This window comes from Rattus norvegicus, chromosome 17, assembly GCF_036323735.1.
Source record: "Rattus norvegicus strain BN/NHsdMcwi chromosome 17, GRCr8, whole genome shotgun sequence".
In the NCBI taxonomy this organism is placed as follows: Eukaryota; Metazoa; Chordata; class Mammalia; order Rodentia; family Muridae; genus Rattus; species Rattus norvegicus.
Window position 1 is genome coordinate 3,962,954 of NC_086035.1, and position 17,551 is coordinate 3,980,504.

At 49.0% G+C, this 17,551-nt stretch overlaps 1 protein-coding gene across 5 annotated transcripts in view; it reads right to left on the reverse strand.

Annotated features, from left to right (window-relative positions):
* Positions 1-17,551, reverse strand: part of Dapk1 (death associated protein kinase 1) — a 161,033-nt gene that overhangs the window by 27,128 nt on the left and 116,354 nt on the right. For all 5 annotated transcript variants that reach the window (NM_001107335.2, XM_063276328.1, XM_063276329.1 and 2 more), the window contains 6 exons: positions 17,300-17,398; positions 16,157-16,255; positions 15,133-15,330; positions 13,753-13,950; positions 9,106-9,204; positions 4,212-4,289 (listed from right to left, as the gene is read on the reverse strand). In NM_001107335.2, the coding sequence (NP_001100805.2) occupies positions 4,212-4,289; positions 9,106-9,204; positions 13,753-13,950; positions 15,133-15,330; positions 16,157-16,255; positions 17,300-17,398 (771 nt within the window). The remainder of the gene's footprint in view (positions 1-4,211; positions 4,290-9,105; positions 9,205-13,752; positions 13,951-15,132; positions 15,331-16,156; positions 16,256-17,299; positions 17,399-17,551) is intronic.

Here is a 17,551-nt window from a genome sequence, read left to right on the forward strand (position 1 = left end):
GCCAGATGGCACAGCAGGGACAAGCTGAGGAGCCCACAGGGGAACTCCCTAGAAAGCGGGTTTTCACCAACCCAGTGAACTGTTTTCCTACCCTAAGGGATGGCACTAGGCCAGCTATAGCGAATGCTGTGTGTGTTAATTGTTTTGGAAGGAAACACAATAATAAACAGACACCGAAATGAATACACAGCAGAAGCTCTGAGCCTAGACCTGACCACAAAGCCAGCCTGGCCAGGCCCTCGGTGACGGGGCAAGGCAGGAGCTTGTCCAGCCAGAACTCAGGAGTAGCAAGCTGGGGTAACTGTGGTAATGCAATTTTTCTCAGGTCCTACAATGTCCTCCAGTGTGTGTCTCCTGGGTCTGTGGGTGTGACTGGGCCACACACAAGGCCCAGGGGAATTAAAGGTTTGGGTGAGTCCTCCATGCAGGCTGGACATGTCAGACAGCACACCCCCCTCCCCATCACCAAGAGTGCAGGTTTATGAGCGAGAACCTTCCAGGCGGGTTTGTAACAGCACAGGTTATGCTCACCGCCGATGAGCTTCCATTGCTTGCTTTAAGTTCTTGCTGAGGAAGTTACCCTCTCTGCCTGCTCTCTTACCCAAGACTCAGAGCAACTGGCCTGCATGGTCCCAGCCAAGCCCAGCACCACACTGGCTATCCGAGCTTCCACTAGCAGGGCTCCCTGCCACTCACTCCTCCAGATCCTGTCACCACCAGGTTCAGGCGGGTCTCTGGGTTTACAGTTTTCTTTCCTCAGCACCTTTCCCCTGGCAAATTAGCTTTCATTTTCCCCAAAGGAAAGATGACTAAGCCCACGGGCTGGAAAGGAAGCGACCTGACAATCTGGAGAAGCCAGATAAGAGCACCGAGAAGAGAGAAGAGACTGTGGCTTCCGGCGGCGTGTGGTGGTGGAAGCTGTTGGGCCCAAATAGAGTGAGAATTCTAATTATGCAAATGTCCTTCACTCCAGGTGAATTTTAATTATGGGCAACACACAACAGTGTCCATTTTCCAAAACATTCACAAGCGCCTCCTTGTCTTATTCTTGGGTTTGAGAGAAGGTGCCTACCCTAAATATCGGTTTAAGAAAAAAAAAAATACAACTAATGAGGCAAACCAAGTAAACCAAGTCCCCAAAGCCCTGATAAACATGGAACTGGCAGGGACAGAGTCCAAGAAAAAATGAACTTCAAGGCCACGGCTAGCATGCAGCCCACTCCCTACGGCCTTCCCTTTCCTTGCATTTGGGTGAAGAGACTGGGTCTGCCTAGTCACCACAGCCCAGGTCAGTGCGGTGGACGGACTGAACGAGCTGTTTCCTGGAGGTTTCTGCATGAGATAGGAGAGCTTCCTCCTGTTCGTTCCTCTGGGAAGGAGCAGCCAGAGGGCTTAGAGCCCACCAAACAAGCTCCATAGACAGAGGAGACTCACCTGAGGGGGCTACGGGATGGAATGCTGTAAGCATTCCCACCACATCCAGCTAGCAGAGCCTAGAGTGACGGATGTCACCGAGCTGGAAGGAGACACCTGTGGCTAGCTATCAGAGACAGTACCAAATGTCCCAAGTCCTCCATATTGAACTAGGCCAGTGCAGGCTCCACACAGCTCAGCTCTGCCTGGTGCTTCGTGGTCCTAGCCTTGGCCTGCGTCCCTAGGAGTCTAACTCCTTCCACAGAGAAGCTCCTAAGGTTCCCTTAATGTGAGGCTCCAAAGTCCTGCCTAGTCCTGTGTTAGCCTCTCACTGCACAGTGATGAGCAAGGACTCTATTGACTCTCATTCACTGGTGTCAGTGATAAAATGGCTTTGGTTTTATTTCCATAAGCCAGTTCCTATTTCCTTCACAGCAAAGTTCAAAACTACATTCCCAGGTGGTGAAAACACAGGGCTGGGCCTCTGTTAACTTCCTAGGCAGAGACCACATGGAATGGTACCCATGAGAGGGAGGTCAAGGCCCACCTCTCTCTTGAGTGGCTCTAACACTGGTGGAGAACACTGCACAAGGTGTAGAGGTCATCTTTGGTTTCCACCCAAGGAAAGGAAACAGAGCCACCACAACACTGACCTGGAGGCCAGGGACCAAAGTATTCTGCAAAGACAGGGTGTCCCACCCACCCACAATGAATGGCAGGAGTACCCTGGTAAAGGTGACTGTGGAGCATGGTGGGAAGGCAGAAAGCACAGGGGACACTGCAGCCTCCCCTCTCCCCTGCACTGTACTCTTTGAACAGTCTCGCCTCCTGGTGTCTGGAATGATAACTGTAAAGTAACCTATCCCCAGGCTTTCTCTGCAGACTCTGGTGGTTTCTGCAGCAAGCTTCTGCCCTCGCCCTCCATCCCCAATGCTTTTGCTTTGACTTCCGAAAGCAAATCTTCTAATCAGGTGCTTCCAAGTGCTGATGAGTTATTCAGTTAGGGACTTAGTTTTTTAAATCTGAAGGAGATCTGAAGGAAAGAATGGGTCAACAGAGCTCTGCCTCACACCAGGAGGGGAGGACGATGGAGGCAAGTGTGTCCCATTGAACAAGAATTCCATAAAACCCTGCCTGATGAAACAGAAGCCCCAGCTGGGAACACTAGGGACTGATCTGACCTGCGACTAGGCAGAAGGGCTCAGCGCCGGGTCAGAGGTGTCCCCAGGCTGGCTGGAAATCCACACAGCAAAGGCCCCATGCTCACAGAGAGACCAAGGATGCAGAGATCTCAGGATATGGGACTCTCCGCTTTGTGCTAATTTCCCTCTATCTCTTTGAGGCCTGGTATCCTGCAGGAACATCCTCCTCTGTGAACCCCGGGGATGTAAAATGTCAGTGCCAATCACAGGAGTCCAGGGCCCCCACCACATTCGCTGTGGTCCTCTCTAAAAATGCTCTTCAGGATGCCATGCCAGCCGTGGTGCTCACTGGGCTCAGGTGCTGATCTCCAGACATCTCTTGGCGTTCATTACCATTCTCTGAGCTGGCGCCTCTGCTCAAGGGTCGGATGCAGATGCCAAGGCACCCAGGGCTGGTGAGCAATGGGCCAGTTTATCCAGCAAGAGCTTCATGGGGGCTGGGCTCAGAATCTAGGCCACCTGGGCTTATTGGTTCTTGTTAACTTGATATAAATTAGAGTCACCTCCGAAGAGGGACCCTCGATTGGTATTGCCTCCATTAAGCTGACACGTGAGGTATTTTCCTGATTAATTTGGGAGAGTCCAGCCCTCTATTGGTAGTGCTACCCCTGGGCAGGCAGTCTGGGGTTCTATAAAAAAGCAGGTTGAGCAAGCCACAGGGAACAATCCAGTAAGCAGCACCCCTCCATGCTATGAATGGAAGTCAAGTCTTCTTGAATGTTCTGTAAGCTCTCTACCAACTGAGCTACATCTCCAGACCCAGGGTAAGGGTTAAAATGTACAATTTATCATTTTATCCTTTTGCTTCGGCCTACAAACATCCCAAGCATTAAACTCTCATACTTACTATCTCTTTGTAAGTATTTCTAAAGGCCAAACAGCATCCTGTTCTCTATGACAATACGCAACGCATTAGTGTTGGTAACCCGGCTAAACAGAACTGCAGTGAACAACTTTGTGTGTAAATGAACAGATATTTCAGCCAAAAGGGTTTTAAGCATTTGAAGTCCCTTGATACAAGATGTGGGTTGCAAATCCGCCACCCGTGTTTACTTATTTTTCTGTTTTTATGAACTTTACAATGCTGTGATTTGATAAACAGGAGATTAACTGACCTGGGAACTCGAAACAAAACAGGAGAAGGGACACCACCAGTGTTCTTCCCCCTCCACTGTGGGGGTGGTTAGCATAGAGAGGGCTAGGGAAACAAAACCAGCACAGCGATGGGGAGAACATCATACCAGTCTGTGTGTCTGTCTGTATGACGCCTGCATGCCTGGTGCCTGTGGAGACCAGCATTGCATGCCGGATCTCCTGCAAACACGGGGCTTACAAATGAGCTACCATGTGGGTGCCAGGATTTGAACCCTGGCCCTGTGCAAGAGCAACCATTGCACTTAACCACTGAGCTCATCCATCCAGCCCCCAAATTTGTCTTTACGCCAACTGCAGACGAAACCCTGTCGACACTAATGCGTGTGTGCCAACTGACAGGACAAGGAAAGATGATCTTCCTAGACCAATGCCTCCTTCTATGAGGGAAACACTGAGAACTTCTCACATAAAAACAAGCCAAGGCCTCGAGTGAAGGCTCACCTTCCGCAGTCTTGCCAGGAGCCCTGCCACGTGCTCGTGCTGCTCTGCCTTGGCGAGGTCCTCGGCCGTCTTGCCATCCTGTAGGAGACAGGTGATCAGTGTCACAGAGCTGCATGTGACCCCAACATGCTGGATCCAAGCAGAAAACGGGCACAGCAGGGTTAGAAGAAAGTCGGGTAAACACTAAGTCCTCCTTCGCCTGTTTCTTTGCCTAGGGAATCCTTATTTTAGTTGGTGGCTCAGAAGAGAAAGATGCCAGAGCAAGGATGCGGTAGTGTCCCAAGGTGACAACAGAAAGATAGATGCTCAATGCATGGATTCGGAGTGTAGCCTTCTCCTCTGACTAGCCCCTACCTGAGCTGCTGTCTCAGCGGCTGCGGCTGAGACAGTCTGCCTCAGTAAGCTCCCATCTTTCAGTTCTTACACACACAAAACCTGGTCCTCACACTACACCAAGGCTGGTAATCACCGTACCTTCCAAAGAACACTTAGTCTAGCACAGGTTGATTTAAGGTTGCTGAAAAACACCAAGCAGAGACCTAAGGCCCCGCAGCACTGTGACATTTACTGTTAGATTAGAGACTTTTCCTGAAGCTGTGGTTTCATATGAAGGGACCTACTCTTGTTTCTATACCATGAACATGCACGTCTCCTGAGAACCTTCTGGTCCAGACCTGATCCAGTTCTCAGTGCAGCACGAGCATATCCCAGTCACTTGTGGGGACAGGAGCTGTGGCTGTGCCCCCTCCACAACTAGGAAGCTAGATACCACTGTCAGGCTAAAGTTTTATACAGCCCTAAAATCCAATTAAAAAAATGAAGACACCTTTTTAAGAGAAGAAAAAGAGTTATGGTCTAATTATCAACATTTGAAGGCACGACATCCCGTGAAGAGTTGTGTAGGACGATGTCATCACGCAGGTGAAGGCAGGTACAAGATAGAACAAGGCCTGTCATTGGATAAGAAGGAAGGATGGGTGGGAGAAAAGTTTTAGAGAAGAGGAGGAGACGGGAACAAGAGGGAGAGGAAGCAGTGGAGAGAACATGGAGGCTGATGTTAAGATTCCTCTCTGCACATTTACAGGTTGTTATGAATACTTTTAAGGTATGTATGTGTACAGGGCTTTGTGTGTCTAGGTGGGCAATTACATCTTATCAATTGGATCAGAGGTTATTGTGTTGTGTGTTCTTTCATGTGGTGATTTAATTTATGAGAATATGTGGTAGCTAGAGACATGTCTATGTCTGGCATGGTGGCAACCTGCCTTGGGAACTAGATGGGTAGAGATTGCTGTCAGGCTCAGAGAGAAGCCATCGGCAGTGTGGTATGGGATGGAGCAGAGTGGGTGAGACGCTTTGCTGACTGAGATGAAGATATCTACCAGATATCTTGGGGCACCGGACCTAGTGCGGGGTAATAGACAACATTTTATTTTTTATAATTTTACAGCAACGGAGTTGGAACATCCAAAGTCTGTCTACCTGCCAGACTCCCAGTTCCTCAGCTCTAATTGCTCCTGGGATACACATGGGGTCTCTCTGGACCAACAAATCTAGTGGACTATGTTATTCTCTGCTGTGGAAAGCCATCGTCAGCCTTCTACGGTGTTAATAACACCTCTGAAGTCTACCAAGGTGCCTGTAACATCCCTCAACCTCCAGCTTAAAAATCAACCACGTCTCCAGATAATTCCACGTGTCTTCTGGGGACAAGACTGCCAAGCTGAGAATGAATGCTCTCCCCAGACTGTAGCGCTGTAAATTCAGGGCCACCCTACTCTTACTGTGACCCTAAAGTTCTGAGATGGATCCAACAGGCAGGCCAGAACATGTCCTTTACTCTGGGCTGAACTGAGTTCCTTACAGGACACTGTACCCCCAACTGAGAGTTCCCATCAAACCGTCCCAGGCTTCATTAGCACGGGACACATTGAGGAAGAAGAGGAGGAAACGGGTACCTTAGACTTTCCAAGATGGCACCCAAGGCTGAGCTCTGAGGACATGCAAGTCCAGAGACTTGGATGCAGGCTTGGTACTCAAGCGAAGCTGCAAACCTGGGGCTCAAAGAGTAGAGAAGGGAGGCCAGACAATAGAGCAGGTGTCCTGGAGAGGACAGGAAGAAGAACCATGGGCAGACAGGAGCAAAGGAGAACCGAGTGCATGGAAGGCTGAAGAGAAGAAACAGGATTAATTGGAGCCACTAGCACCTGCTGAGCAGGATGAGCAGGCAAAGAGAGGAAGAGAGAAGTCAGAGACTGGTTACATCCAGAGAAAGCAGGCACTGTGGAGTCAAGCCACTGGCTCCTGGGGTGGCTCCTAAAGTTGTTTCATGCCCGTGTAGACCTATAACAATGATTTACCACACTTGATCATTTTGGTCACACACTGGTTTATTTTATTTTTACAGTTCTGGCTGGCCTAGAACTCTCAATATAGAAAGTTGCCTTCCTTGGCCTCCCGAGCGCTGGTATCAAAGGCGAGCGCCCCCGCACCTGGTCGCTTCTTTTGTCATCTTTGTTTTAGTTTATAATAAAAGAAGCAGCTCCCGAAAGGTGACTGGGGTCTCTGCTGAATCAGTGGAGGAGGAGAAGCCAGGGGAGCTCAGAATCTAAAGGTGACACTAGGGGGCGCCGTGGAGCCAAATGTTAACTGTACAGTCTGCTCAGAAGCGAGAAAAAGTTACAGTTGGCTGTTCCACAGGGCAGCATCCTCAGGCACAGGTCTGAAATGTGTTCCTGAAAAGATGGCTGTCAGCACAGGATATACAAGGCAGTAAAAACCCAGTACAGATAAGAGAATATGAAAAATATTAATAATCTCAAAATGATCCCATTGAAATGAGATCCCTCACACACTACGGAAAGTCGGTTTGTCTGCTTCTTCTTTGATGCGGCTGCTAGAAAATTCAAAATGACAGACACACCATTCGCTTTTGTCCCTCAGTGATGTCCTCAGTACACGGTCACCCCACTCCTCACACGAGGTCATCCCTGTTCAAAGAGGAAGATGCCTGCCTTCCCTCTGCTAGGAGGCCAGATGCCCACCAGGCCTGCTCGCTGATGGGAGGCTCTCCATTCTGTCTCCAGCATGGTCTCCGTAATCTAGACAGGAGTGGGTGGCCACCAAGCTCAGGCCTCTTAGCCTAATGCTTTTCATGAGCCACGCCCACTTCCTGACTACTCAGCTGCCAGACTTCATGACCAGCTGCTGCAGAGAAGACAGCTCCACCCACCTCCCAGTCCCCACTCTTATCTGACATCACTCTTGCTCCACCCCGTAACTACGGATGGTCAAAGACTCTCTGGTCGGTAATCCTTTCTCATTCTCTAAAAGGTTCCCTGTGTGGGGCAAGCATCAGAGTAAATGAGGCTACGTACAGACAGAAGACACTGGGCCTCTCTAGAAGCTGAAAGGGTTGGGAGACAGGGAGGCGGTATGAGCAGGGAGTGGTGGGAAGCGGTGAAGACAGCACTGCAGGAAAGAGTGAGGGGGAGGAACATGGGCTCACGGAGCAAGACAAAGGGACCAAAGGCCGCACACACTTCTGGATCCAACAGCTGATAGCATCTTCTGAGTCACCCTGGTTTTTATTTCCCCATAAGCCATCATCTGAGACAAATATGCTTTACCTCAGGATAACTAACCTGTAGGTAAAGGTTAATGAATATACCTGGGTCTAACAGATTCTTGTGTGGCAGGGGTGAGCCAGCACCCTGAGATGTGCACCCATTCTATGCCCAGACTTATTCGTGTCTGTGCCTGCAGAGCCCAACACTGCACAGAACAGGCCCGTGTTTACATATTGAGAGTGAATGGTACTGCAAAGACCTAAACACAGACAGAGAGCAAAGACCTACACACAAACAGGGAGGAAGGTATAGCACCATAGGTCAGTGCATTCTCTCTCTCTCTCTCTCTCTCTCTCTCTCTCTCTCTCTCTCTCTCTCTCTCTAGAACCATGCCGGGTATTTAGGCCTCTGCAGCATGGATAGCCAAAGACAATGGTATAAATTAATGGGCATATCTGTGCCTCAGGGAAATTTGATTTACAAAAGCAAGTGGCAGGCTAGATTGAGCTCTATGGGCCAGCTCCTTCAAGACTTTGAAGATCTCCAAGAACCTCAGAGCCTCAGGTAGCTGCCACATCAAACACCATGTAATCTCCTTCAAGGCAGGTGGTAAAGTTCAGATCTGCGAATGTCAGGACCCCACACACTCGGGTAATTAACCCACTGTAGGGCCAGCAACAACTCAAGCAATATTTCATGGCTACAACTGAACCGCTGTTGGCCAAACTCTTATCCATGGTATTTTATGAAATATGAAAGAAATGGTTTCTTCTGGGGTGGGGGGTGGGAGGGTGGCACTAAGCCTAAAATGAGAAGCCAGAGGAACAGACTACATCTTGCTTAGAAATAAATTTCGGTCCCAGCAGCAAAGGCAGACTCTAAACTGTAGGCACCAGCCCTTTGCCTCTAGGTTGCTCATGCCCCAAGACCACACAGGGGATCCAGCTCCTCCCACAGGGCACTGGGCCTCTTGCGCCCTGGGGCCAACGGGAAGCACTTACGAAAGGGAAATCTATACGTGGGATAGAAAGCTAAGAGGCACTGTTGTGTAACACGGTAAACAAAAGGCCAGTGTGAACCAGCGGGTCGCTGGCTGGCGGAGCGGGGCTGGTGAGATGAGAGAGGATGAAACATTAACTAGATATTAAACTAGGTCTGTGTGGGCAAATGTTTATGTAACTGCCGTGGAGGGCTGGAGCTTAAGAGCAGCCTGTCTGCTTTAGAATGCAGTTGCCAGGCAATACCTCTCTCCTCGTGCCCTTGAGGCATGAGAAGTTTCCATGGCTCTCTCTGAGGCTAAACACCTGCCCCTGCCTGGTACTCACCAAGGTCAGAGCCTCCACGTTGGCGCCCATCAGGCAGAGGTAGCGGACCACATCTAGGATCCCGTTGTTGGCTGCAAGGTGGAGAGGAGTCCGACCATACTGGGAAGAGAAAAGAAACACCATGGGCGTTCTCATAGCTGTTGCCTGTGAAAGCCGGTAGTTCACTGCCATGGCTAGGGAGAAACAGTGTTGCATTACATAAAGGGTCTGGGCCTGACAGAACTAAACAGGTGGTTCTGGCTCCCAATGAGGCAGGTCTGCTAGGCAGACCATCCCCCCCAACCCCCCACCAAGTACTTTGAAGTTGAAAGACTAGCTCCAAATACACATCCAGAGGATGAATGAGGAGGCTAGCTGCCTCCTCATTCCCTGCCGTGCTGGCGGAGAGCAAGGCAAGAGTGTGAACGCCCAGACACCCATGTGTATCTGCACCACACATTTCATATTCGTGTGTCAGGGAGAGCTTCAGAGAGCCTGCTGCCTGTGGTTTGTAGACCTATGGTTCTCAAACTGTGCACCGTGTGCCTTGAGGCACTGCAGTGAACCCCCTAGGGACAGTGATGGCTATGTTAAGGCTTGAAGGGCAGGTGGTGACTATCTCCTCTGAGCATCTCAGAGCCAGGATGTTAGACTGCTGGCTTTCCTCTTGTTGGCACTGTCTTTACAGGTCTTCCCTTAGTCGTTAGCGGCCGCCGCTACCCTAGGAAGCAATGGTCTTGAGAATAGGGTCTGGAGAGTTGGATCCATAGTTAAGCGGACCAGCTGCTCTTCCAGAGGACCCAGCACCCCCACGGTGGCTCCCAACCATCTGCCACTCCAGTTTCAGGGGACCCAACAGCCTGATTCCAGTTGGCACAAGGTCCACAGGTGGCGCAGTCATACACGCAGACAAAATATCCATACACATAAAGTAATTGCTTTTCAATGTTTAGGTCTTAAAAGTAACCGTGCGGAACAGGAGAGGGAGGGAAGCACCCCATCCTAGTCCATAGTCACGGAAGCTGTGCAGGATTCAGCAACCACACACACCCTGGTGACTGTAGTCACGTAAGGATGAAGAGGAACGGTAGATTCCTCTCCTCAGATCTTTGGCCTTTCTCAAAGGCTGCTAGGTCTGGGGGGCTAAGATGTTCTGTAAATACAACATTTAAGTAGCAAAAAATCATTTGCTCCTCAGGAGCCGGGAGTAACATCATCTAGACAGTAGAGGGCATGCGAAGGGTCAGAGTTCGGCAACCCCTGCGTGCAGAGCCTTTATGTTTCACATGTGTCAATTAGCATTTAAGTTAGAAGGCGCGTGTTAGAGAATCAAATCCTAACATGGCTCCCCCTCTTCCCCATGCCCTTCCCTCCTCCAGCTTTTCTCCATCAACGTGTCGGAGGACTTCCCTCCTGGCTCTATGAATCTTCCGTCAGAGACGAATAACTGAAACGGTTGAGACTTGATCGCACGCTGCATTACATTATTAGCTTTCAAGTTAGTGGCGGTTTGGTATCTGTGACTCAATCTGTGACATGCTTTTGAAAGCCTGAATGCTATTCGACTCCTGTAGGCAGCCTGCAGGGAACAGTAATGGAGTGTTCCATCCATTCCTGGTGTAGCACCTGGCTATGACATAACTCAAATTCCTTACTGTTATACCCCGGGCCTTTCCTAATCTGAACCTGAGGTCTCCTTACAGCATTTCCCCAGCTTTTCCATCACCTCTGTGCTCAGGACCTGCACTTCCCGTGCTGCATTTGCACTACTGACCTCAGGAGTTACATGAGCAGGCTCTGTCTGAAGTCACCTCTCCTGACCTCTTTATCTAGCAGAGTGCCAACTGCTCTGTCACCTCTGTGGACTCTTTTCCTCTGTTTCTGCAACACCTCGTGCCTGTCCCACGCCTGCCCCAGCAGGGATGGTGACAAGTGAGTTTGCTACTTTGTGTTGCGCACCTGGTTTTCTAAAGGCAGCCTGACGGCAGAACAACCCATGGCCAAACCCTCACCTCCTCAAATGCCAGGGCTGTGCAGTAAGACACCTATCACAGCTGATGCCCATTGCTCGTCCAGGTGTGTCTGTGTGTGCATGTGTGCATGTGTGTTCGTGCACACACTTATCTGTCCCTGGGAGGGGTGGCCTATGAGGTTCCGCCTTAGTGGCACATGATGTCATCCCTTTCTTTCTCTCATACCTGCTTGCTAACTCATCTGGGTAAAAAAGCAACCGCCCCAGTCTTCAAACAAAGCATGAGAAATGTCACCACAAGAGTGACAAGTCATTGCCTAAGTCTTAGTCTAAGAGGAACAGGATGTGAATGGTCAGGTTTCTCTCTGGAGGAATCTAATCTAGTAAGACAGCATGATGGGGAGAGAGTGGCAGCCTGACTGAGGAACATGGATGCCACTGTACTATGTCCACTTGAACAAATGGCTCCCTGAGTGGGCCTAAGGAAAGACAGACTGGTGGGGAGGCCGTGGCTGACACTTACTTTCCTGCACATAACTTAAACTTATCTCTAGTTCCACACCTGATGAGAGAGAGAAAGAAATGAGTAGAAGGTGGAGGATGGGAGGGGGAGGAAAAGGGGCAGAGGGATAGAAAAAGGGAGAAAGGAGGTAAGAGGGACAGAGAGACAGGTTCTGACTATCATCTGTCTTCTAAAGGCTCACAGGATAAAAACTGGGTTCACAAGCCTGATGTGCAGAGGGGGTGGAAACTCTGAAGAGGTGAAGTCTGGGGGCCGGTGAGTCACCAGGGCTCTCCTCTCAAGAGTTAGTCAAGCCTTGAAGGACTAGGTAGGTTACAAAAGTGACTCTTATAAAGCTAATTCAGCTTCCTTCAATGTCCCTCCCCAATGGGATATCACTAACCATGCTAGAGCATAGCCAGAAGGCTGTGCTGTGACAGCCAGCAGGTTCCAGTCCATGCAAGTATGAACCGAGCAAGGCTTTCACTTTGGATGAGCTCTACGTAACAGCAGAATTGGCCACCGAAGGCCTCTGCACTATCCCAGCACCAGACTTAATGAAAAGGCCAAGTCTGTTGACCACTGTGACCAATTTCCACCGAATAAGTCAAGTTTCCTGTTTGTCCACTTTGTGTTGCTGGGAAGGTCCATGGGCCTTGCATGTGCATACAGATTCCCACTGAGACACACCTCAGCCAAGGCCAGTTTTTTGCAGACACAGAAACGGGCTTGTCTCATTGGATGTTTATTTGTGTTGGAGAAAAGCTCTCCTACTATAGCCCAGGCTGACCTCAAACTCACAATCCTGCCTGCACATCACAGGTATGAGGAGTACAGGTGTGTGCTAGTACAAAGCTAGACTTTTTAATGAACATGTTTAACAATGCTTTGCCTTTAGATGTAAGCGAAGGCGTGTTTTTGCTTCGTCTTATCTTTTCTGGGGAGCGGGGATTGAACTCAGGGCCTTCCTTGTTCGTGGAAAGAAATCACCTGACGTAGCACCAAATGCTGTGCACAGGCTGTGCACTGTGCCTCCACTGTGAAATCTGAAGGTGGTTGAATGAGCATACAGTGAACATTCACTGAGGCCACTTTTAACCCATTGAGAGGATCCTACAAAGAAAGCCATTTGGCTTCCCTCTTAAGACACTTACATAATTACCTCAGAGTGGTTAGGAAAGGCTAAACCGAGAGAGCAAGAAGCAGCTAAAGCTAAGAGCCAGAGTGTCGCCTTCACGGGGTTCAAGAGTATGAGCATTGCCAACTTCAGTTTCCACCACAACCAATCATACAATATTCGAGAGGAGCAGCAAGACGATCCTCCAGCTGTTTCATATGTTAACTATTTTACCTCAAACAACCATCATAAAACCGTACAGCACCTTATACACCATCTATAAACAGACATATCCCACAGTTAAAATTAACTCCTCTCGGCTTCCTTTCTAATGTGACCTTAGGAAGAGTGTGCCACCTTTCCTACAGTAACATGCTGAAGCTACAAAAATATCTAACTGTTATTGTTTTGTACTGAAAATCTGGACGGCGTTCAGCGAAATGCAGGTGACAGCTAAAGTCTAGAAATCTGCACTGGGGCTTTTTATGAACTGAGAAAATACAATATATTTTCATCTCTTTGTTAGTTAGAAGGTGACAGTATTCCCTTGGCTTTACCAAGTTTGCTTAGTGCACTACGTGTACAACATACACACACATGTATATGTACACAAACTTGTTAGAAACTTTGACCCACAGACAACTCAACAGGGACAAATAAGACACCCAGTGTTCCCGGGAATCTTGGTTAAATTACAAGAGTATGTACTGGAGTCTCTATGCTTCAGAAGGAAGCTTACATTTGTACAGGGACCTCTGACTCTTCTTTAAAACACAAGCAGACATATATGTGTGCACACCCCTATGTGCTCACACTCATTCGTTCTAAAGTCACAGCAGTGGGAAGCCAGAATAGGCAAGAAGTGCATGTTAACGTCTCGGTGGATGTTCTGTTGGTGTAGGAAATTACTCATCCTTCGCACAGCCCAAAATGGCACCGGCTGTCCTCTAGACATCCAGTGAATGCAAGTGATGGTGATTCTCCACTATGATGGGCTAATAACAAAAACATGGCAAGAACCCAGCAACAGTGTCTGACAGACCGGGTGGGAGCCTGGGGCCCCTACCCTCTACATACCTTGTTTGAGATGTCCAGGTTGCAGCTGGCTTCACAGAGGGCCACCACGATGGGCGCGCTCCCATCTTTGCAGGCCACATGCAGGGGGGTGTTGCCATGCCGATCCTGGAAATCCACAAGGCACCCATGGCCAAGGAGGGTCTTGATGACCTCCATCTGACAGCGCCTCACAGCAAGATGAAGGGCGATGTGCCCATCCTGGAACCAAACCCAAGCTCATAAGTGTGTCTGGCTTAGGCCCTCAGCCCAACCTCTCCCCTGGGTCAGACTTAGCTGTGAACAGAATGGCACACATACCCCAAAACTTCAAATGTCATTGCCTGGACATGCAAAGGGTGGGGCTTTATCCATTCCATTCCACATAACTGAAGCCTGGGCTGACCACTGCTTATGTAGCAGACAGAAAGACTATATACTCTTCTGCATCAGAACTGATAAAATGCTATGCCAATTGCCAGTGAACAGATCTGAAAACCCTCTCAAAGCATTTGCCCAGTTAACACTTGCTAAAACCGTAAGTGGAAAACGTACTATCAGAAACAACTGAGAAAGCAAGGGAAATAATTTCCCCAGGGCTGCTGAATTCTCAGAAAGCAGATGTAAGTTGCTTAAACTCTGCACAGTATAGAACTCGGTCTTGGAATGAAGAGTACCCTGAAAACCTAGGGGACAGCAGAGCTAAGTGCCACAGGCCAGCAGAGCTTTCAGTCACATCTCTACTGTGTCTGTGTGAGTTTCTCCACTCTCATGCCTGACACCGGGGCTTGTGAATGTCTAACGGAAACGCTAGCTCTAACCTCCAGGTGCCAGGAGTGAATACCCAGCTCAACCATGGCAAACAAAATATGTCTCCAAAGAACCAACCACACAGGGTTCCAAGACACTGCTCCACAGAAGGCAGTTGGTACATAAGCTACAGTATCTCCAGTCTGACTGTATATAGCACCATCGCTGTGTTGGTTTAAGTTCAGATTTGAACAGATTGTGTTGCATTTGCTTAGGTAAGAAGGGAACACCTGGTCTAGAAGTAAGATTGTAAAACTAATCATAGTGGTTTACTGTCTTCTTACAAAAGAGCACATGGCAAAATCAATGCCTGTTTCTACATGTGTCTAAAACTGACACTGTCCCCACTCCAAAACGAAAAGGATTAAAACACTGGCCAAACGGGCTTGATCGATCATAAACTTAGTTGCATGCCCAAAAGAAGACTCTAAATAATTCCAAAGAACACTCTTAGAACCTAAGAATAGAAGGATAATCGCAGTATACTCAATTCATGTTTGTTATCTTAAGGAGACAAGTGGGCAAGTCTCATGGTCCCTCCAACCCAACAGATCACTTCAGGGAGATCCACAAGCATTTTCCCCCACAGGGCACCTTGTCAGAAGCATTCAGGTCAGCTCCATGTTCAGCCAGACACTCCACAATGTCATGGTAGCCCCTGGCAGAAGCTGTCAGCAGTGGGGTCTCTCCCTCCCGGTTCTTGATATTCACGTTACAGCCAACTTCACAAAGAGCTCTAGCCACGGAGTAATAGCCGTGCCAGGCAGCACAGTGCAGGGGGGTTTCCTCTTCCTGGCCAAGGTCACGAGTGCAGAGGAAGAAAATGCAGACAAGAAAGTCAAGGCCGTGGAAGCAGATTGCAGCCAGTGCGGCAAGAAATTAACCAGAAATACCACCACCATCAAGAGCCCATGCCAATAAGAGGCAGACCCGGCGCCCTCCCTGGTCAGTCTGTGCCCTCAAGAGGAGTGCTAACTGAACTCGACTTTCTCAACATATTACAGACCGCACTACTGGGGTCCGTGGACTTAGAACATCTTTTGGCAAAATTGCCTTTGTCTGTCTGAAAGATCTACTGGCCAGAAGCAGCCCTCTAAGCTTCTTCTAGCAGTCTCTGTGCTTCGCTTCTGCCAGGTGTGTGTCAGAAGAGCACACTGTGAGACAGCTATCTTGAAGATCCTTCTGTAACTGGTCCTGGAAGAGTTGGCCTGAAGGCTCATGGGGATTGGGAAGTTGGCACTTCTATCAGCATCATCAAACACACATCTGTCTTCAGGGTTCCAGGAGAGAGTAGTACTTAGAAATTCTAAACCAAGACTGGGTTGCATGCAATCCCTGGTCCCACCAGAGACAGAGTAAGCAAGCCGTGGAACTTCCCTGTGTGGGTTCCAGCAATACATCTCCCAGGGCTATCCTGGGGATTAAACAGGTAAATGAAGAAGTTGGAAGGGAAGCTGGTTGCAGACTGCTGTCTAAGATGTCTAAGAACCCGTGCTCCGCAATGGATGATGAGACACCTAGGTAGAGAGGCCTCCCATATGAGTCACCTTGGTCACCTGGCTGCCACGCATCGAGGGCTGGGGACGAGGAACTGAGCACATTTGTTCCCGTGGCCTACCTTGTCCTGGAAATCAGGATTAGAGCCAAAACTGCACAAGAGTTGAACCACATCTGCATGGCCATAGCGGGCTGCCACGTGAAGAGCTGTCTCTCCAGACTGCAAAAGAAATGGACCCAACGATCTAAAGACCAGAATCCAAAACTACTTGTGAGATTGAGAGCACTGTCCCATGCCTTCCTTTGGTGGCACCTTTACACACTCCCTCATGCCATTTGCTCTCCAGAGACTAAGGGCAGGACTGGGGGTCAGGCAATAACTAGGCAGCTGTTGTCTCATCCTCACACCTGGTTCATCTTGTTAAAGAAAACAACGCAGTGAGAATATATATATATTCCTTTACCACGAGGGCCATGTTTACCTCCTTATAGATCCTTCTAGCTACTGGATTTGATATCTATATCTCTCTCTCTCCTCTCTCCCCATCTCTGTCTCCGTCTGTCTGTCTCCCTCTCTCCCCTGTCTCTGTCTGCCATACACAATCCCCTTTTAAGACCAGGTTCATCATCCTGCAATTATTCAAATGTATAGTTTTAAGTAACAACTCCCTCCCTTCACTGCCTTCCTTGTGCTCAGAAAGGTGTTTCTTACACTCTCAGAGATTTTAAAAGTTTTGCCCCCTCAACACATCTCTCTGAGTAAAAAATACAATGCCAGATACTTTGTATCTGTTCCCACCCCAGGGTCAGGCTTCACTAATAACAGAAAAGATATTTTACTCAGGAAACTGCTGAGATGAACTTATGTGCTGCTGTCTATATCTAAAAGCTTAGTCCCCAGCCTGTGAGTGGAGGGATCTTTAGGAGGTGGGGACCAGCAGAAGTTAGGTTACAGTAAAGTAAAGGACACCTGGAAGGTGTCTCTGTCTCCCTCCTTCCTGGTTGACATGAGGCGAACAGCATGGCTCCACCCAGAACCCTAAATACTTTGCTTCACCTTGAGCACAACAATGGGAAGAATCCAAGAACCTACAGTGGAAACTCTGATTTAAATGCTGGTCCAAGCCATTGGCAAAAAACAAAACAAAACCAAACAAACAAAATCCCCGTCTAAAGGACTTGGTCCTCAATCTCTATCGTTGGGTTCAGTTCTGGTGCACCCCTAATCATTTCCTCTGGCTTCTCCTACGAGGCATAGCCTTACCTTGTCTTTAACATCCAAAGGGCATTTGTTCTCATTGAGAAACTTCAAAGTATCCACATGGCCATGCCGAGAGGCCCAGTAGATAGCATTGGATCCTCCCTGCAAGGAAAGCACCATAGAGTCACATCTAGAACTATAATGGAACTGGACCATGCACCCCTTAGAACCACAGTGTTTCCCTTCTTGTGGGGTAACAAACCCAAGGTAGCCTCTCCCAAGAGGAAGAAAAGCCCATTCAGCTTCAAGGCTTTG